At 25.3% G+C, this 22,075-nt stretch overlaps 2 protein-coding genes across 2 annotated transcripts in view; one reads left to right on the top strand and one right to left on the bottom strand.

Moving 5' to 3' along the window:
- The window catches only part of RIOK2 (RIO kinase 2), a 16,853-nt gene extending 6,369 nt beyond the window's left edge, over window positions 1-10,484 (bottom strand). The window contains exons 1-6 of the mRNA XM_043047204.3: window positions 10,157-10,484; window positions 7,270-7,411; window positions 5,962-6,075; window positions 2,082-2,136; window positions 343-463; window positions 75-163 (exon numbers count right to left, since the gene is read on the bottom strand). Coding sequence (XP_042903138.2) covers window positions 75-163; window positions 343-463; window positions 2,082-2,136; window positions 5,962-6,075; window positions 7,270-7,411; window positions 10,157-10,222 — 587 coding nt within the window. The 5' untranslated portion in view covers window positions 10,223-10,484. The remainder of the gene's footprint in view (window positions 1-74; window positions 164-342; window positions 464-2,081; window positions 2,137-5,961; window positions 6,076-7,269; window positions 7,412-10,156) is intronic.
- Window positions 10,403-22,075, top strand: LOC107441927 (NIF3-like protein 1). The gene is made up of 6 exons (XM_016055344.4): window positions 10,403-10,888; window positions 12,365-12,611; window positions 14,645-14,783; window positions 17,271-17,391; window positions 18,683-18,815; window positions 21,731-22,075. Exons 1-6 carry the CDS (start codon window positions 10,616-10,618, stop codon window positions 21,994-21,996), a joined length of 1,179 nt encoding a protein of 392 aa, XP_015910830.3. The 5' UTR covers window positions 10,403-10,615; the 3' UTR covers window positions 21,997-22,075.

Here is a 22,075-nt window from a genome sequence, read left to right as displayed (position 1 = left end):
AATTCATTATTAAAGAAAAAAGTATCATAAATAGTAAATCAATACCTTTTTAATCAAGAATATGTGATACTTACAAAGGAAATCCTTTTATTAATTCCATCACAACGCAATGTCTGTTGAAATCAATTGGTTTGGGTACTGGAAAACCTCGGTCGAACAGAGCCTTCAAAAGTTATAAATACATTTTAAAAATTCTTCACATAAGCACGAATTTTATATGCATTCATGAGAATAAAGCCAGTCTTAAAATTATTTTTCAATTTCAATGTTTTAACAAACAGGTTAAAGTAAGATTAGAACAATTACAAAGTTATGCTAATATTTTTGATGAAAATAAAATACCTGCATGAAAGTAAATTCTTTAACAGCAGCTAATCTAGACAAATAGAGCCAAGAAGCACTGTTTCTGTGTTTATGATAGTCTCTTTTTTCTTTAATTTTTCGAAAAGAAGTTCGGCCTAACCTGAAACATAATTTATTTTTATATGAAATCTATAAGAAGTACTACAAAGAATATAATAGTTACAAAAATTTGAGTACAGTGTAGAAGTCAAACATTATAACTATTTAAAAGACAATTAAATTTGTGATGACGATTGAGAAGCTAATTTTTAAGTTGCCGAAACGTACTTAACACAAATGTTTATAACATATTCAGCGCAAAAAAAAAAATCAAACAACAATCAATCACAGGCCTCGTTCTGAGCATAGGAAAAAAAATTAAGATAAATATTTTTTCAAATAAAATTAGGATATTTAATAAGAAAAGTATACATATACCAGGATACAATTAAAAAAAGCAAAAAACTATAAAAAATATAACTTGCTCTTTTTACTTGTAATAAAAGCAACTTTAATTATAAAAGGGAAATAAAATAAACTATTTTTAATTTAAGTAGTACTTTGTTTAGAGCTAAAAGTTTTAGTAGTTTTCAGCATAATTTTATTAATGGAGCACTAAACAACTTGTAATAGTTTCAGATCACAAATTTTTTTTTTAATGATGTTGCTTTAAAAAAAATATCAAAAAGTTTGTATTTTCTAATTTCTGTATTAGTGGACAACCCTCAAGTTTAAACTATCTAATTTTGAAATTTTAACAAATACTATAAATTAAAACAAAAAGATAATGAATCAAAATTACAAATCTTTCAATTCTTCAGTTTATTTTAAAATCTGCATCTCAGTAAATAGGATTTTCTGAAGACAAAAAAATCAGGACAAAGAGCTAAAAATCATGATAAATTTATATATATTTTTTAATCAGAAATATCAGGGCAACTACAAACCCTGCAATTATGCCTGAGCTATGAGAGCCATATTTACCAAAAGAAAATAGGTTTTTAAGAATATGTGAAGATAAAACATTTTATCGATGACAAAAGCTTTAATATAAAGATTAGTTTCAAGCCTACTACAAAAAATAATAAAAACTCATGAATGTTATTAAATGAGCAGATATTTATTTTTAAACATGATCCTTTTAACTTTTTCCTAAAAAGGTTTACGGAATCTCAGGTGAAATTAGAGCAATACGCAACATTATTTCTTAAGAAATATATTATTTTTTATACAAATATCACCAAAACTAACTTTGTTTTAAAAAAAAAAAATATGTCAAGACTATCAGCCTATTGAATATTTTTATTGCAAACAAATATAGTTTTAATTAAGAATATTATTTGAAACATAATCTTGCTAAAGAATGAGTACTTTGGACAAACTAATAATAAAATTTTAACAAGTCTAAGAAAATTTATCAGTTTGGTGTTGCATTAATTTTTTTATGAGAAATGATTGCAAAACAATTTTGATTTATTTAATAAATTCTCACTTGCCACTTATTATAGTAGTAAATCTTAAATATTGATTATTTTCTAGATTTGTTGTAGAGTTTTTTGAGGTTTTGGCTAAAGAAAACAATATTTTATTGTTAAAACCGAATTTCCCGATAATTTCAGTTTTTTAAAGAAGTCCTAACATGACAAGATTCTAGTTCGAATATAAGAATTTCTTAAAATAACTAATATGAACCATGTAAATAAATAACCGAGCAAATATTTTTATAATAAATATCTTACCTATGAAGTTTCAAAACCAATTGATTACCATCTTTGTCAGTAACCACAAATACGTCTAGAAAAAAAGTAAAACAAAATTTATTAATTAATAAAAGGATAGAGAATTGTAATAGTTGTCTATAAGTCGATTTTTTGAACTCTTATATTTCAACAAAATTTTTGGAGTAGATTCATACACTGGTAACACATTTGGATAAGTAGATTTTTGGATAAAAACTTACTTTTACTAAAAAGTTAATGTTAAAGATAAATACTAATACAAAAAATAATGAAACTATTACACAGTTGTGATAGTTCTCAAGTTAAATCCTTCTAAAAGGAAGAACATTAAGAAAACATAAGATTACTCACATTCAGTGCATTTATTTTATAAATAAATTCTAATTTATATAGGGCTTAAAAGTTTGCGTTACTTTGATAATTATTATTAAAAGTAATATTTCTGCATTCAATTATACTATTGGAAAACTAAACTTTATAATTAATTAAAATTTATTTTGAACAAAAGTGAATTTAGGATTGGACTTGTACACTAACTTGTACACCAGCATCCACTATTTTAAGTTTAAAAATGGAGGGTTACTGTATACTACAACAGGAAGTAAAGTTAATCTAATTTGAAAATTTCAAATATTAGTAAAAATTATGTCAATATCTATTGTGTCACCTCATGTAATTGCTTTGAAAAGTAAAATATTATTAAAAGATTAAGTGAGAGTGAAAAAGAAAAAATTTACTCACATTCACAGCATTTTATTTTATTTTATAGATAAATTCTAACTTATATAGGGCTGAAAAGTTTGAGTTATTACAATAATTATTATTAAATTTTTTTTCTTTCTGTATTCATTTATATCATTGCAAATTTTTTTTTTTATAAATAGTAATTCAAAATTTATTTTCAACAAGAGCGAATTGAGGATTGAACTTGTACACTAACTTGTATATGACAAAAAGTAAAGGTACTTTTATTAGAAAATTTAAATATTAGAAGAAATTACCTCAACATCTATTGTGACACTTAATGTAATGGACAATTACAGCACATCATAAATTTTTTTATTTTCATACCTAACTTATTGGAAATTCTCCCCTGAAACCGAAAATCTGATTGTTTTTTGCGGCAAATGTTAATTTATTTAGTTATTTAACATTTAAATTGCCCCTAAAGGCCTCCGTAAGTGATGCAATCAAAAACAACCCCTGATTGGTTATAACGTCAAATGTGCCGAAGGGAAACGTGCCGTCTCCATCCGCTAAGGCTATTTCAATGCTCTTTTAGTTTTGATATCACACATATATCGTATGAACATCCTTTGTAAATTATCAGTAAAAATTTTGTGAATTAAATTTACGGTTCTGAGTGTGTGCAAAATGAAAGAAAGATTTTAAAAATTCAAACGTTGTTATTTATCATTAAAATATCTGAAGAAATGATTATGAATGATAAACTCTTTACAGCCGATCAACATCTCTTTTCGGCTGAAATCAGTGGTGTTAAAGTTCATAGAAAATACTATTTTATTCCATTTACTTTTAAATTAAAATAATGCTTCATTACAACCTAATTACATAATTAAAATAAGTCACAGATTGGATAGAAATTTTATACATTTTGATATAGGATGAATGATTTTATAATTCGTTATTGCATTAAAACAAATCAGTATTTTCATAAATCTAGTCCATTGAAAAATATCAGCCCATCATCGTTACAATCTATGTGCTAATGATCAAAAATTCAAATAATGTAATTTAATGTTGCTTCTTTAATTTATTTATTTATTACTAGAGTTGAAGGATTTTCTTTTTAAGTAAATATTTACTAATGCAGTTTATGTTATCTTTTTGTTTTGTTTCACTATGCATTAAATATTTAAATACACATTAGCGCTTATATTTATTATTCCTAGCTTAAATAGGAATTCCGTTACAGTTCAAAATTATTTTTATTTTTAAATTTATAAATTTTAATTCCTTTTTCTGCAATATAGTATTTATAAAGTATGGTTATTGTTAATTTCTCTCCTTATTTTTGCAAGCTATTTGTCAGTGCTTGCAATGAAGAATTCTAAAATAGTAAAATTAATACATTATACATTTTTAATTAAAAAAAATTTAATAAAATAGTTTTAAAAAAATATCAGGTTATGCATACGGTATAGCCGAAAACGTATCAACACTTTCAAGAATCTAGTCCATTGAAATATATCTGACCATCATCATCACCATAATCTAGTTATACTTAAAATTTCACTTAATTTCTCATTTATCCATATCTAATTAACTTATTTAACTACAAAGTTTCAGCGAATATCATTAAGCTGGAAGTTTTTGTTTCACTAAAGCTAGAGAAGAAAAATAAAAAATTAACTTATACAAAATGGAAAGAAATTCTAATGCACATTCTTAATAATTTATTAAATAATTAAAAAATAAACAGTAATGTTGATATTTTTTCTCAGTATTTTTATTTTTTGAGTAAATAGGAACTTTGCTATGGCGAAATTTTTTTTTATATGCATTTATGAAATTTTATTCCCATTTCTGCAATAAAGAACTAAAATGCATATGCTTGATTTCAAATACTTACAGCATAGATTAAGACAATAAAAGTAAAGTTAATAAAATCTGCAGGAATATATATATATATATATATATATTAAAGTTTTGCTGGGATCACAAGTTTTTTAAGAGGCTACTGCTGTGAAGACAATTACATGCTTTGAATTCACGCTAGAATAAATAGATAAAAATTATCAGTAACTTACGCTGTCCTACAATTTAAAATCTGAAACTATTTATTCTACACAAGAAATTGATCCAACATTTCTTTCACTTAAGATGAAAATAAATCTTGCAAATGAACTTGAAGTATACATTAATTGAGATTATAGTTAAAAAATGAAAAAACGAAGTTATTTTGTATTTATAACGCATAATTTATAAGCAATACCATGCACTTTTTTTATTGAACTAAAAAATCTTAAATATTCCGAGCTAGAAAATTTCGTCAAGTATTAACAATGTTTCAGTGGGTACCACTGAAATTTAACATTATAAAAATACGTTATATCAAATCCAAATTTTTATTAAGCGATATTAAGGCGCAATTTTTTATACACATAGCTTTAGACCATCTAAAATGGTTGGATTTAATTAGAAAATTTAAACGAAAGCAAGAACGTATTGGTTTTCACAGCACAGCTATTTTAAGTGAACGGCAGATGGACACGTGTGACGTCAGTTCGTGAATAATCACGTGACTCCCCGTTTCAGGCGAAAACGAAAGTAAGCGTTTTTTGATTGAAAATAACTAAATAAATAGCCTTCTTAGAAAAGTAATAAAATGTTTTCTCGGAGTTTTGAGGGATTCTGAATGCATTAAAATTATAAAAAAATTTGACTGTAATTGTCCATTACTTTGATAAAAAATTTTATTAAAAGGTTAGGAGCCATAAAATAAAATTCTGTTTAAAATAGACATATTTTTGAATCATTACCTAAGTAATTAGATGCTCTGATAGATTTTATATGCTTGTTAAGTTTATTTAAGATTATTTTTTTAAGTTTTGAAGTTGTAGTTACATTCTACTTTGGATAATCTGAAATCCATTTTTAATCACCACACTATTTATTTTTAATCAGACACTAAACACAGTTATAATCCACATTCTAATTCAAAGTTATAAGCCAATTCTGAATTCAAAATCACAATTAAACAAGCCAACATTCATTTTCTAAACTCATAAAAAAAAGCAAAACTTAATATTTTACTGTACACTCATAATATTTTCTGTTTAACAAGGTGATTGAACATTGACGATTTAAGAGCTGCATTTTTGAGGACTGTATTTGATAGAAAATTGAGAAAACTTACCAGATTCTTTTCCTGTACCAATCTGATTTCCAACAGCAGCTATTACATCTCTTGAAGAAAGAGCACGAAGTGCAAGATAATCGTAACCAGGATTAGTGAGCCTGTATCCATCATCTAAAATAAGGATTTCATATGCATTTAGAAATTCAGACTATAAATTTTAATTTAACACCATTTAAGTAAAAGTGGTAATAGATAACTTTAATATCTTATCTTGATAAATAAAGCAAGTTTTTAAAGCTTCCATAGTCGAAATATTGCTGTTTATACCCTCTTATTGTGGCAAATTGCTTAAGAAGAGAAGGAGGAAAGACACAGCATGAAAAAGATACATAATTTGTTCAAAAGATACATGGTTGAACATTAATTTTAGTTGTCATTCTAAAGCAACTAACTTCTGTACCTGATTTTGATTTATTACCTGATTTGAATTCTAACAGTTTTCACTATTGATATTTTATTTTACCTGTTTATTGCTAATCATTTCAGATCTATTAATTTTTTTTAAATGGGTATTCTTTTATTGCAAATCCAGCATTCATATTTTTCACAGAACTGACTTAATCTGTATAACCATTTTGGGAAACTAAGCCTACAGTTTTTTCAAGTGAGGAGAAATTTGAAATTGTCACAACATGAGTTTTTATTAAACGAAAAATCATGGGCACTCATTTATCTAAGAGAAACTGTAAAATATCAATAAAAAATACTCAAAAGAAAATAAATTAAATGCATTCCAAATGTTTTAACTTATATTTCTCAAAGATGTCAGTTGCTTCATTTTTCCTAAAAACAGAAATATGCAGCATAAATATATATTTCTTCACTATCTATCTATCTATCTATATATATGTGTGTGTGTGTGTATAAATGAAACATTAAAATTTAAATTTGTGCTGACACAATAATTACTATATAATTCTTAATTTAAAATTGTAAATCATTAATTTTATGATTGACCAACTAAATGCTACTTGCCATTTAGATTTCTTGTATTGTATGTTCAGGTCAGAATTTATGATAATAATCTAATAGATACTAATTATTATCAATTTATTATTGTTATGATAAATAAATTTAAATTCTACCTAGCATTTGAAGAAATATATAATTATATTTTCAAAAGGTGAAATGAAATATATATTAAATCTGGTTTAAGTTTTTTAAGATTCTAAAGATTTTATACAGAAAGATTTTCATGTATGTTTTTTTTTAAGATATTAGAAAACTAACAAGTCTATAAAAATATTAGAATACAAAGCAGAATGAACACAAATAAATTTAATGAGCTAAATAATGATAATTTACATCTTTTTCCTCTCTCATATGCAGCTAATCCATTTTTTGTGACCTCCATTAATCTCTTGTGGCAACCACCATGCTTCAAATTAGCAATTGATGCAATCAAAGCTCCAGGAACTAATTCATGATTTTTCATACCCATTTCAATCTATAAAACAATAAAATAAAAAGTTACCAAAAAAAAAAGGCCAAATTAACATGAGTATAGGTATTGTTCTAAAAATTATAAGCAATATTATAAATAAAAACTTTACACCAAGACATCATTTTCTTTCTATCATTGTAATGGAAAATGTCGATTCAATTTATCACACACAACTTTGCTAAGTTTCCCTTGTTACAAAGATTATTACAGTGGCTGTTGACGATACAAAAAATTACAGGAATAGGTGATGAAGAAGAAAAACTATGGCTATCAAAGCAAATTTTTTTTATTATTATTTAAAATTCTGAATTTCTGGTATAAAATTTTTATTATGATATAATTAGATTAAATTATTTTATTTATTTTGGGAGAAGTAAACATCTTAATCAACACAATATACCTATATTTGTGTGTTAATATTATAATTTATTCTTTAAGCATCCAGATATATTAAATTTATCACAATCAATATCTTAAACTGGGCTGCTCATATTTTCAGAATTAAATGATTAGATCCCGGTAAAAAGAGTACTCTTGGAAAAGATGCAGGGGCAAAGAAGAAGACAAGTCAAGTAGTAATGTATAAGCACAGCTTAGAGGAAATTTAAGAATCTTAAAAGTAAAGAACTGGAAGCTCATTGCCACTCAGAGGGTTGTTTGGAAATTTTTAAAAAGAAAAGCATTAGCTGTTGTTGTACTGATAATGATACATTAGGTTAAGCATTTTAAATATCTTTTACCACAATACCAATATTACTTATTATAACAATTAATTAAGCATCAATAATAGCTTTAATTTTTTTTTTACTGCACTCAGAAAGAGATACACTCTTTAACGCATATCAGTGAACAGAAGGTAAAAAAAAAATATATATCCCAAAATATATCCCTCTGGAAATACAAAATATTAATTAGAAAACGAAGACTATTAAAACACAGCTATTTTTTATTCAATAATAAAGTAAGAATATGACTAAGCTGAACTTCATCATTTGAAAAATAATCAAAAGAATTTAGTAAGTTATAACTCAAAACATAATTGGCTGTGCCAAAAGATTAAGAACCATCAATCTTCGTCTAGACTACAAATACTAAAATTCATAATTTATCAAAATGAAACAAATAAACTTTCATTATTGATATCAATTAAGTGATTCAGAAGAGGAAAAGAAATGGTAACATTTAATTAAAAATGCAACAAAGTTTTGCCAATCCTTATAAGAGAAGATTTAAAAAATAAAAAATAATAAATATGATTCTTTTTCTTAACTCAGATCCTGTTAAAACTGTTTCTAAACTCTGATCCTAAATCGGGAATGCAAATGTGGAGAAATTGAACAACAATATCGCCTGGAAGTAAAATGATGGGTTTGTTCTCCTTAGGAATTGTCAGGCAAAACGAGATTCGAAAAAAAAAAAAGTCAGGGCAATACACAATTTTTCCCTAAAACCAGGGGTCAGAGAATTTGACACTCTATTAAATTCGGGAATTCAATTCTTCTGTTTTCAATACCGTAATTTACGCTTGAGCAATGGAACAATTTTTTTTAAAATCGCCTATGATATTTATTTGGCATCTATTAACGAAACAATATTTTTCAAAGGAATAAATTCTGATTCTTTAGAAAACAGTATAATTTGCATGTTTTGACTTTTTTTTAACAATAGTAGAAGAAGAATCACAACTGCTTTCGTTAAAAATCGTTATTTATATAAAATCGTCCTTTATAAAAAAAATAGAGGATTGTTTATTAATATAAATATAGAATCATTTATTGCTAAAAGCAGATTACAGTTTTTTCTTTCTAAAGTAATACATTTCTGATTCCCCTGTACCTTGCGCTTTTTTTTTTTTTTTCATTTACAATGAATTTTGTACTCAATAAATTAAGTTCTTTTTTCCATGAATTTCTAATTTCCCCCCCCTTTTTTTTAAAAAATTTCAGTTGATTTTATATCCAGCATTGTCCTGGGTTTTAATACTTATGTTAGCACCTTTTTCAACTATCATTTCTGCTGGTAATTTTCAAAATGTTTTCAATTAATTTGATTAAGAAGTATTCCTTGTATTTTATTGGTTTCTTTTTTATTTATAATTATGTATGAAATATATTATGTTCTTTTAATCACTGGTTTTGTTTAAAATTAGTTAATTTAGTTATTATTATACATTGATGAAAATTATTTATAACTTTTTGCATAATATTAGTATTGTTACTCAAGTTTAGAGTATGTTTTAAATGTCATGTAGAAGACAATTAACACAGCTTCACTTAATTACATAACAACCAACCATTTATGAATTATTAAGTAATAAAGAGATATGCAATGCGTTAATTTATCTCTTAATTATGTAGTAAGCAATTAATTGGATAAGCAGTTGAAAACTTAAGAAAAGGCACTATTGGAAAATGATAGTGAATTTGGAGAAGAGATTTTAATTGAAACACTTATTAGCGGGACGGAAAGACAATATTACAATATTGATACATAAAAAAGGACACTACATTATGTGATGTTTCTCTCATTGCAACAAAATATGTTTGTAATGCGTCTTATATTGTCACGACTAAATTTGTTTTTAGTGGATCACTATACAAATTAAAAAGAAATAAAAACTTATATATCAGTAATACAAATACTTGAATATGTTAGGAACTACAACTTAAATAATTAAATTTTGTTTTTAAATTAGTTCCGTCAGAAATAAATGTTTATACAATTATTACGTAAATGAGCTTCACTTACCGCAGTTAAAGCCCTAAATTCTTCATAGGACAAATATCTAAATATCGTAACGTTTAACTTCCCCATTTTACTAAATATTAAGCTATGATTATAATAATTAATTAAAAACACATAATATAACTTTCCCAACTTTGGAAAACGTGTTTACATTGGATATGGTTTAACTAAAAGAATTGTCAAAAAGAAGCACTGAATGTTTTCAACGTTTGAACTTTGCTTTTTATACTACTCCTCACTGAACTTTCAAGATTAAACGAACGACAATTGCTTCGATATTTTAAGGACACATTTGTATAGTTATTTTAAAACACATAGTATAAAGTGGTTTATTTTTGTATTATAAAGTTCTGGAAACTTATATGAAAAAATCTTTGTTCGTCTATTTAAGCTATAAGCCAAATTAAAAAGACGAGTTTAAATTAAAAATAGTCACTTTTACCCAAGCGTAAACAATTGATTATGAGAAAACTGTTGAACTTAAAATTATTAAAAGTTTTAAATCAAAGATATTTTTCTCTTTTTCCCAAATCAATTAGCAATAAGTTTTTTCAGTCTAAGCAGACAGCTTTGTTATCTTTAAGTAATATAGTAAATTATAAAAACGTAGAATATTATCGAAGTATCATGGATATAAAATCTGTAATTAAAATTATTGAAAGTAATTTACCCCCCGAATTAGCTGAGAAATGGGATAAAACTGGATTACTTATCAAACCAGATGATAATATTGAGGCAAGATTTTATAATTAAATTTATATTTTATTAATGTTTCATAGTTTTATTAAACTGTTTTGATTATTATGAAAGATAGATACTTCCTGATGAGAACGGTTTAAGAGTTTAGTAATGAAATATTTTTTATTCACTTACTTCAAGCTAACTGAAATCGCCAATTTGCCAAACGGAACTTTTTGGTTATTTAATGTGAAAAAAGTTGAGGTAAAATATATATTGCCTTTCTGAGGTAGGGGAACATTACATAGCCCACTACTAGCCAAGAAAGCCTAATATCTTTCAAAATGAGTTTCTGATAAAAATGTTTGACTTTAAATATTGTCAAAGTTATTTCCTCTTCCCATGTTATTAATTGGACAATTTTTTATTGCAATCACAAACATATACTTCTTGAAAATTTCGTGTTGATAATGTTTACAACCACTGTCCTTTAAAATTAATGAAAGATTCAAATAAAAAGTTTTGCATGCTTCATATAAAAGTTTTTAAAAAAGTAAAAGTCTGTGAAAAGTTTCTTTTTTAAATTTATATAATAAGTTTTTTCATTTGCATTTTCTGACAAACTTTTTTTTCCGTAATTACTTAAATTGTAAAAAATTTTTCCTTAGAGATATTTAAAAAAAAAAAAAAAAAAAAATTGGGGATATTTTTGTATTTTGATCTGTCGTGCCAACTACAATCGCCCAGGTGCCAAATAGATTTTAAACTTGCGCATCTTTTAAAAAAAAATCTGTTGATGTTTGCCCGGGGATGGCTACGAGTTAAACCTTTCAAGTTGGTCCCTTTCTATGATGTTTTTTTTAGTTTCTTGCAGGCCACTGCCCAGAAGTTGCCCAGACTTGGCGATTATTCTGCCACAGATCACGGTACAGAAATCTCCTCAACAAATTTTTTTTTTTTAATTACTTTGATAATTTTTTTTTTTAGGATGATACAAAACTCAAAACTATGGTTACTTTGAGACTACCCTCGCAAGTCTCAACAGTAACCTAAGTTTTCTCAATTATTAAGAATGTATTCTGCTTTAAAGATATCCTGATATTAAAAGAAATAGTTAGTCAACTTTGATTTATAATAATTTGGAAAATTATTATTTAATAAAAAATACCATTATACACAAAAAAAATTTTCTGTCAACTATTTTGATTTGGTGGTGGGAAAGGGTCTTGACCCTCATATCTGTATCTCGTGGCTATAGTTCTGATCAAAAAAACATCCTGTGTCATGTTAACACTAGACCAAGTATAATTTAATAAGAGTTATTCCTTTACAACTTACTTCAATAAGAAACCATTACAGTTCTTACAAAAATCTTAGGAAATGATGCTAGATAAAATAATAAAGAATACATAATTAATAAATATTAATTTTACTGAACTAACATGCACTTCATATCTGGCATAAACTTCTACACCCATCTTACATTTTCTTTTACTCTGTCTTACATCTAATTTGATTTTACTTTTTATTCAGGTATCTTCCATATTTTTTACAATTGATTTGACTGAAAAAGTTCTGGATGAAGCCATTAGCCAAAGAGCAAATATGATTATTGCTTACCATCCTCCAATTTTCAGTCCTTTACCGAAGCTTGTATCAGACAATTGGAAAGATCGAATTGTTATGAAATGCATAAAAAATTCTATTGCTGTGTATTCTCCTCACACAGTTTGTGACATAGTTGATGGTGGTGTTAATGATTGGCTTCTTAAGTGTTTTGGTAAGTGAAAACTTAAAAACTTAACTAAAATGAGTTTTATTATTTGTTTTTTATTTGCATGTGTTTTGATTTTTGAAGCTTAAAAAAATTGCTTAAGGTTTGATTTTTGAAGTCTATACATACAACCAAAGTTCGATATGACACCTAAGGAATGAGGAATAGCTTTCTAAGGTACAGTTTTTTGAAGGAAGCCTTTGTATTGAATATTGAATCATGATTGTATAATGTTTTTGATATTTGATATTAGAAACCTTTTAAATTCAAAACAGCAGAGATAATCTTTTAAATTATTCTATCAATAGTATGATGTATTTTGACAAAGTTATCCATATTTTTATCTGTTTTTTATATTTTTTTTTATCATTTTTTCCCTTATTGATTTCTTAGATTATGTTGCATGAAAAAATGATAAATATGATGATTATAAAATGGTTAATAATTATCGAAAAATGATTATGCTTTTGAAACTAAATGGATTTTAAAATATTATCCTAATTTTTATTTCCATAATGTAAACTATAAAATAGTAGGGAACATAATTGATTCAAAGTTTTCTAGAAGAATTGAAATTATAAATTAAAAACCTTCTAAAATAAAAGTTGGCTATGACTGTGATTAATGAGATAAAAAATTGTTTATCAAAATTATTCATAACAAAAAGCATAAATCTAAAAACTTGATTATTTGAATAAACTAGAACTATTTGACTTAGATAGACTTGTATGAACTCAATTATTTGAATTAACTATTAATTATTAATCTTTAATCTTCTACATTCTCTATTATCTGTAAGAATCTAAAATTTCCAACGTTCAAAACTGCATAGCCGGATCTCGATCCATCATTCTATTACTTTTAATGTTTTTCTTTATGTATCATTTGATTTTAACAGTCTCATTACACTTGCTATTCTTAAAATGTTAAATACCCGCTTAGAACAATTCTGAATCTCACAGATTCATCCTTATTTTTCGTACAGAAATTCTACTGACATTTAAAAAAATCTATAAGTGCTTTTATTTTGAGATTAAAACCAGTAACTCATGATAATGAAAAAGAAAATGAGAATTTCAGTTTAGGAAAAATACCTCAGTGAGCATGTTCAATGTTTATGCATCAGGTGAAGAAAATGGTAAAACTTTGTGTTGTCAGGTGGTCATGCATTTCTGTATTCACCTGCTTTTACAGAAAATGAACAGAAATCTGTTATGTTGGAATTATGTTGGAAATTTGTTTGTACTAAGAAAAAAAGTATGTTCAAGCCAGAATTTCTAAATATTTTTAATATAAAAATGTGTTAATTCATCTTTCAAATGCATCATAAATATTTTTGTTACATACTTTTTCGATTAAAACTTTCCTGCTTATTATAAATTTGTTAATTATTAATAAAATAAAATTATTTTATTATAAATAAAATTAGATTCATTATAAATAAAATTAGATTCATTATAAATAAAATTAGATTCATTATAAATTATTTCATAAATTATTTCATAAATTAATCAACTGTTTTAAAAGATCTTTTATTTATTAAAAGTTTTGATCTAAAATTGCTTAAGGTTTAAATCCTGAACCAAAAACATGTATTGTATAATATAAACATACAATTGAAATAGTATATTAAGGCAAGGATAAGTTTTGTTATTTAGTAGTATAATAGATTTACATTTTTCTGTTTTATATAAAACTATACATTTTCCCCTTTTTTACATAACTTTTTTTCTAATTATAGAATAGTAATAGAAATGCACAATATAAATTTTATACATTTTGTTAAGAAACATATTTAAGTAAATTTTGTAATTTCTGATTAAATAACAAAATAATGTAATTTGGAATTTTATTAAAAAACAAACTGGCCGTTAATAAATTTACTGTTACTTTTATAATATTTCTCATGATAAATTACAAACTTTAAGATTATTTGTTATGATAAATTACAAACTTTAAGATTATTTGTTATGATAAATTACAAACTTTAAGATTATTTGTCATGATAAATTATTTTTCATAAAAATTTATAATTTCAGATGTGTGCGATATTTGTGCTGTTCAAACCAAGCAAGACTATTCAGATAGCAAAACCATTTTTGAATTTACTTTACCAAACAACATAAATATAGACAACTTCATGAAAAATATTCTTGGTTTTGATTTAATATCAGTATAGTAAGATATGTTTTTTATTATTCTTTTTTATGTTCTAAATTTATTATGATATGGTTTAACCTTATCGTATGATTGCTTAAACATCCACTCACCACTTTACCTTTCCAATTATTAAAAAAAAAAAGAAAAAAGAACATTATCCTTGCTCTCTTCTTGGGATTTCTGTTCTCAGAATATTTAACTGAAAAGGTAAAGCAATGAGTATCAAAGATCATTTTATAGACTTTGCTATACCACTACTTTAGTTTTGTCGGAATGCTGGTCAGCTTCTCTGTACATAGTCAATATTACTGTGAATTATTTTAATAAATAATTACTTTATAAAATATAGATACATAAAAATTTTAATTATGATTTATTGGTCCGAATGTTTTAATATTTCTCAGGAATAAAAATAATGTCTCTTACTACTCAAAAATGCACTAATTATGTATCTTTGTCTATTGAATTGTGTTTTAAAGCAATTTAAAGTGTGAAAAATGAATAGTTTATTTTTATTTATAAGTATGTGTTATAGAACTTGGAATTTCATAAAAGTGTAATATTCATGCCATTCAAATTTAGCAAGTCTTTGTTTATATGAATGCCATATTTGAATTTAAATTATCATACAATGTGAATATTTAGAGTCTCTTGAGAAATATTGGTGGATTTAGTTTAATATCTTTGAAGTAAGACACATTTTTAATTGATAATAATAAATCCAACTTTATTCAGAAGTAACTGTATTGTATGATTATTTAAACATGTTTGTTGCCATTAATATTATGTATAAAACTAATACATCTGCAGCTCACCAATATTTTGATTAATTATTATAGCAAATAGTTGATTTTACAAATTATAAATTAAAAACAAATACTGTACTTGCTTTGCATTGTTCTAAGTATGCCTAAGTTCATCTTTGGTAAAAATTATTTCACATATTAAATATGCACAAATGCAAGTATAAATTTACTGAGATGTGTTCTGAATGAATTTAACCCTCCTAGGTGGGGGGCCTAAAGCTCTGTTTTTTTTTTAAATCCCATTTTCTAAAAAATCTATTGTATTGATATTTTTGTCATATATTTTCCACAAAATGTGATTAAGTTTAAATAAACTTTAAAAAAAAAATTACACATTCCACTGTATTATTACTTATGAATAAAAAATCAAATGTGGTTTAAGCTTGGGAATTAAAAAACTGGTTTTCATGTCTCTTTTTGGAGCTGGGGGGGAGCAAGAAAAATTATGGTTTTTAATTCAGTATTTAAAGCGTTTTTTTAAACTAATTCTACCTTAAATCATTTTCTAGACTTTATTTCTTTCAGTTTTTATTTTATATTTGTAAATTTTATTAATCATTTGATGTTAAATAAACCTAATGTTGTGTTTGGCTTAAAACATTCTTATGTATTCTTCCCAGCTATATAAAAGATTAATAGCATTTTTATTTTTTCTTTGCTTACGTATCAATTTGCAATCCATAATATGTATATTTTTTGTCATCATATCTGATATGGATTTTGAGAATGACTGCTTAGGGTGGTTATTGGGACACATCCCTTATACAAGTTTGAACAGTAAAGGTGTCATACTCTATTTGCATGTGACCACATTTTCATATTATGTAGGAAGTTTGTGTAATATTCTAATTTTCAAACAAAATAATTTTAAGTAAATTGTAAAAATGAATTACACAACTTATATTGAACTTATTATATGAACTTCTATTTGGATGGTTTAATTTGTTTTGCTATTTTGTCAGTCGTTATACAAACATAATAAAAGGCAAATTGTTATGCAATTCTTTCTTACTGAAAATTATATTTTCATATGGTTTATACTATCATTTATTTACTTTTTTTTACTGTTATTTGTAACTGCTATCTATTTGTTTTTACCAAAAATTTTATATTGGCTAATTGATTGATTTAAAATATAAATTGGAAATTTATTAGAATAAGGAGAGTTATGTTACTCTCCTTATTCTAATAATATTTAAATATATGCCTAATATTAATGCTTTATATTTAAATATATGCCTAATTTTTTAGGTTCACTTATAATTGGTATTATAAATAATTTTTCATAAGTTAGCAGAAATAATCGTCTGTCAGCTTCTTTATTTTATGCATACTATTTTTTTTACTTTAATTTTCCAAATTAAATTGTTACTTTTACTCTATCTAATCATTCTAATCCTTTTAGTCTATCTAATCCATTTTTTTTTTCAAACTCAATTCTTACGTTTGTTACTTTTTTAAAAGTTAGTGTAAAGAATCTACTATTAAAGTTTTTTCTAATTATGAAAGCAATGAAATAACTATCATTGTATAGATTAGGAATAAACTGGGACTGCAATAAAATGATGTAAGAATGAGAAACGTGCAAATGGTACTTTATACTACATAAACTGAGTTTTAAGGATTGTAGAATCTTAAAATACTTTTGCATTTATTATAAAAACTGTTAATTAATGTTTTTCTCTTTTTTCCTTTTGAGTAAACACAAAGAAACACAGTTTGTGAGGCTATCATCCGACCAACCTCAGTGGCGTGCGTTTAAAATGCTTTCATGCCAAGATGAAGTAGAATTTATTTCTGTTAAATCTGCATCAAGGATTGTAAGTATAAGGTTTTACAGTTTGGATATTTTGTGCAATGAAATTATTTTATAAATATTAAACATCTATATATTATGGATATGATAATGACAAGCTCACGAGCAGAGTTACATCTAAAAAATTTAAAAAAGAATGCAACATTTTTCAGCAAGATTTCTGATAATTATAAATGCTCTACAGGTATTCTCATAAATAACTAGCTACTAGTTCGACTAGTGAAAGAATTATCCTTTTTTTAAAGGAATGTATAATTTTATTTTGAAAATTAAAATTGCAAAAAATGGACCTTAATTAGATCTGAAAATATAAATTACTTATTAAAACAAAAATGATTAAAAACATGAAGTTAAATTCCTAATTTACATCATAAGTTGTTGAAATCATAGGTTTAATAAGTATGATTCTATCTAATCAAAAAGTAAATTTTGATTCACCTTATGTTTCTTACAGTTTGAAAGCTAGTATAAAAAGTCTACAAATAAAAAAATTTTCTAATTATAAAAGCGATCAAAAAACCACTTCTGATAAATTATTTCGGAGATTAATCTTAAATAGTATTCAAACTGTAACTGATAAATTTAGGCAATTCTAAATCTAAGAATACATAATTTTAAGCTATTGTATTTTTGTATAGTATACCACAAAAATATTAACATTGATATGAAAAGATTTAATTTCGATGATTAATGATGCGAGTAATCTAGACACTATTATTATAAATTTGAAAATTTTATGCAACCTCACATGAATGACATTGTGTTATTAATTGCTTATAGTTTTATGTGATTACATGATTGTTTGAAACATTTTTGAAAAATAATTTTTGCTAGTTTTCTTCAATCAGTAAATAAAATCGCTTGATTAATTAGCATGCAATGCTACTCAGTATCATTATTATGTTACTTGTATTTTGCAATAATAAAACTTAAGTAATTATGGTAATTGTAAATTTTTGTGATTATTTGTTGTGAAAGAGTTTGTTAGCGAAATTAAAAAAAAGATTAAATAGATGCATTATCATGTCATACTACGCATTATCGTTATTATATTACTTTTTTGCAGTAATCAATATCCTGTAATTCTTGTAATCACATATTTTTGTGATGTTTTTGTTAAGAAAGACTTCTTTTAGTGGAATATTTAAAACAAAAATGATTAAATAGAGTGCTCGAGATGCATTGAGATTATAGTTCTTAAGAGGCTATCATTTTAAAAGCAAACAATAAATTATGAAAATCTAGAGTAAAAAATAATAATTGTGTCGTTAACACTCTGTTTTATTTCTTTTAAGAATTCAATCAAGGGTGTTGGAAGAGTGGCTAAACTGAAGCATTCATTAAAATTGAAGGATTGCATAGATCTGGTGAAAAATTATTTGAATCTAGCTCATGTTAGATTTTCGCTCGGTGTGAAACATTCGTTAGGTACATTCATTCATTATTATACTTTATTTTTTCATTATTATATTTGTTGTTTATTATATTTTATAATACATTTATTAAAATGTTTTTATTTTTTGAACTTTCAGTAATTTATGGAAAAATTTACTATTGAACATAAGTTATTAACGTTTTATGGGCTTTAACTACAGATACATTGATATTCTGGACTGTATTTTTACCATTCCAAAATTTAAAACCTATTACCAGGGATGTGATTCTTCCGCGGATTTACGCTTTTTTTCAGATTTTTCCAGCTAATTTCCGCTGAAATTTTTTTTTGCACAAGTTAAAATATTTTATGAGGAATTAAATTTTACGCGAAGCGAAAGTACTGAAGTCCTCATTCCTCCCTCAAACATTGATTTTTGCATTTACCTGATTTAAAAGTTGAACCTTGCGATTCTTAATTAGGTGATTTAAATGTCGTACATCGCGATTCTTATTTACGAGATTTAAAAATCCGAAATCGCGATTTGTAATTACCCGCTTTTAAAAACCTATGTAGCGATTCGTATTCACGCGAGCTTAAAATCCAATGTTGTGATTCGTTTTTGTGGTTGTAATATCAAACATCGATTTTCCTATTTTTACTTGCTTTAAAAATTAGACAGTGGGATTCGTATTCGCGCTTTTTAAAAATTACTCATCTTGATTCGTATTTACGTGATCTAAAAATTACACATCATGATTTGTATTATCGCATTTTTTAAATTCGATATAGAGTTTCATATTCACGTGATTTAAAAGCCTCATTTCGGGATTCATATTCTCTTAATTTAAAATCATGCATGTGATTCATATTTATATATTCATGCAATTTTAAAATTAATCATCGGGATTTATAATCACATGGTTTACAAGTTTAAAAATTGCACTTTTTTTATCAAATTTTTATATATATATATATACAGTGCAGAACTCGTTATCCGGAATTCAGAAAACCGGAAAACCAAAAAACCGGAACGAAAGTCAATACATTTTCCCGCCATTTTCAAAAAAATATTTTTCCTCATAAGATTTTAGGATTTTTCTTTTTTTGAAAGATGTTTACCTTACCATCATTTTGGAAATAATCATTAGTGTATTACTTTATCTTTTTTTCTTCTTTTTAAGATTATTTCCAAATTTTTTTTGTTTCTGTTGGGTTTAACAATAAAAAAACGGCTTTTTGTAGCGATTCAGAAAACGGGAAAAATCAGTTATCCGGAATAGTGATGGTCCCGATCGCTCCGGATAATCGATTCCCTACTGTACATATATATATTTTCTTGAATTTTCTCTTTTACTTTCAAACTACTCTCATCTCTGTATTACAAATTTAAGTATTTCAATCTTTCAAATTATTTATCATAAACTGTAAAATCCTTTTCATTGTGAAGTCAAATTGTAAAGTTTGTGTTATGATTATTGAACTATCAAAAATAGGCTTTATTGATGCCATAAAAATTATTTTTTATCACCATTTAACTATCAATATCTTCATTATATCAGCTTAAGAGGTGTTTCTAAACGAGTTTCTGATATACCTTAGAATTTTTTTTCTGTTTCTCTGCACATAGATTTATATAGATTGAATTAGTGTTTCATGAATTTTATTTAGGGTGTTTACTTTTAGAACACTTGTTTTAACTATGTTAAAAGCATTGAATAAAATGCATTGCCCGTGTCTCATATTCCAATAAAAAAATGAACACTTTAGCTGTCAATTTTAAATTTAATTTGTAATACAATCTATTTGTTTTCTTGTTCAGAAAACTGGTTTTCCCACAAATTATTTAATGTCAATGCTGAGTTTAGCAAAGAGATTTTTGTACAAATTTACTTATAAACTAAATGGGTTAAAGGGTTTTGAAAAAAAATATCTGATTCAGAAAAAAATAACTCTGTATTGGTACGATAAAAGTGTATTTAAAGCAGTGTTATTTTTTACTTTTAGTCTCAAGTGGCAGCACAAAAAGTTAAAATTTCTGAAATCTGTTTACTACATTTTTATTTTTCTAATAAATATTATAAAAACAGTTTTATCTTCATAAATTATAAATGTTAAACTTCATAACCTTATAAATGTTACAAACATATTATGAATGTTGTGTTTCATATACATTAAACTTGAAAAATAAAAGAGCTTAGTAATTATCCTTACATTACCTCATCATTTTGGTTGTTAAAAAACATCAATTGAAATATCTTTGACATCGTTAAACAATTAAATACAGCCGCATGCTCAATTAAATGCTTTAAGGAATATGTTTGACATTCGATTTCATGTGTTATAAAATGGATAAATTTAAAATAACATTCAAGGTCTTAAATTGCTTACATTTATCTTATCGAAATAAGTGTGTTTTAAAAATATCGTTTACCGACTCAAAATAAACAATAAATTTTTAAAAAATTAAGTATGCAAGAACTATAATAAGTGTTTGCAGTTCTAAAATTAAAAAAAAGAAACCTTTTTTTTTAGTTTTTATATTTTTTTAAAAAGGGAAAATATTATATTTAAGAAATTTAATTGGTATAGCTAATAATTGGCCAAATGTCCATGATTTATATTTACAGTATCAATTAAGTTCAAAAGCTATTTCTTTTGTGATAACTTATTTTTTTCAATCAAATGCATATTTTATTTACTTTCAGTCATGAGAATTTTTGTAATTTTTATCTCTGATGTCATACAAAAATGAAAGCATTACAAAGGAAAAAAAACAATTTATATTGTTACTCAATGTTTCCATGTTAAAATACTTCAAAAAAATTGTAATGTTAACCTTAACTGTTCTTCCGTTATAAATTTTTGAAATCCGTCATTCTAATCTGTATTTTATTATAAATTTTTTTATGTTTAACTGTTCAGTTATTTTGTTATGTTAATATTGTATATAATTGCATATTTTTAGATACTGAAATAGAAACTATAGCTGTCTGTGCTGGATCTGGTGCAAGTGTGTTGAAGGATGTAGCTGCAGATCTTTATTTTACTGGTGAAATGTCTCACCACGAAGTGTTACATGCTATACATAACAATACCAGCATAATTTTAGTTGAACATTCTAACAGTGAAAGAGGATATTTGAAAAATTTAGCTGATTTGCTACAGCCTCAGTTAAGAAATATAAAATTAAATATTTCCTCAGTCGATAGAGACCCAATATGTATTGTATGATTGATCGTCACATTAAAAATCATTTATTTAATGCAAATATTTTGTTTGCATTGGGGAATAATAAAACTATTCTAATTAA

This window comes from Parasteatoda tepidariorum, chromosome 6 (genome assembly GCF_982258835.1).
Source record: "Parasteatoda tepidariorum strain Cologne lab strain chromosome 6, Ptep-v5.0, whole genome shotgun sequence".
Lineage (NCBI taxonomy): Eukaryota > Metazoa > Arthropoda > Arachnida > Araneae > Theridiidae > Parasteatoda > Parasteatoda tepidariorum.
The sequence above is the reverse complement of the archived record's forward strand: the minus strand, read 5'-3'. Positions and strand labels throughout refer to the sequence as shown.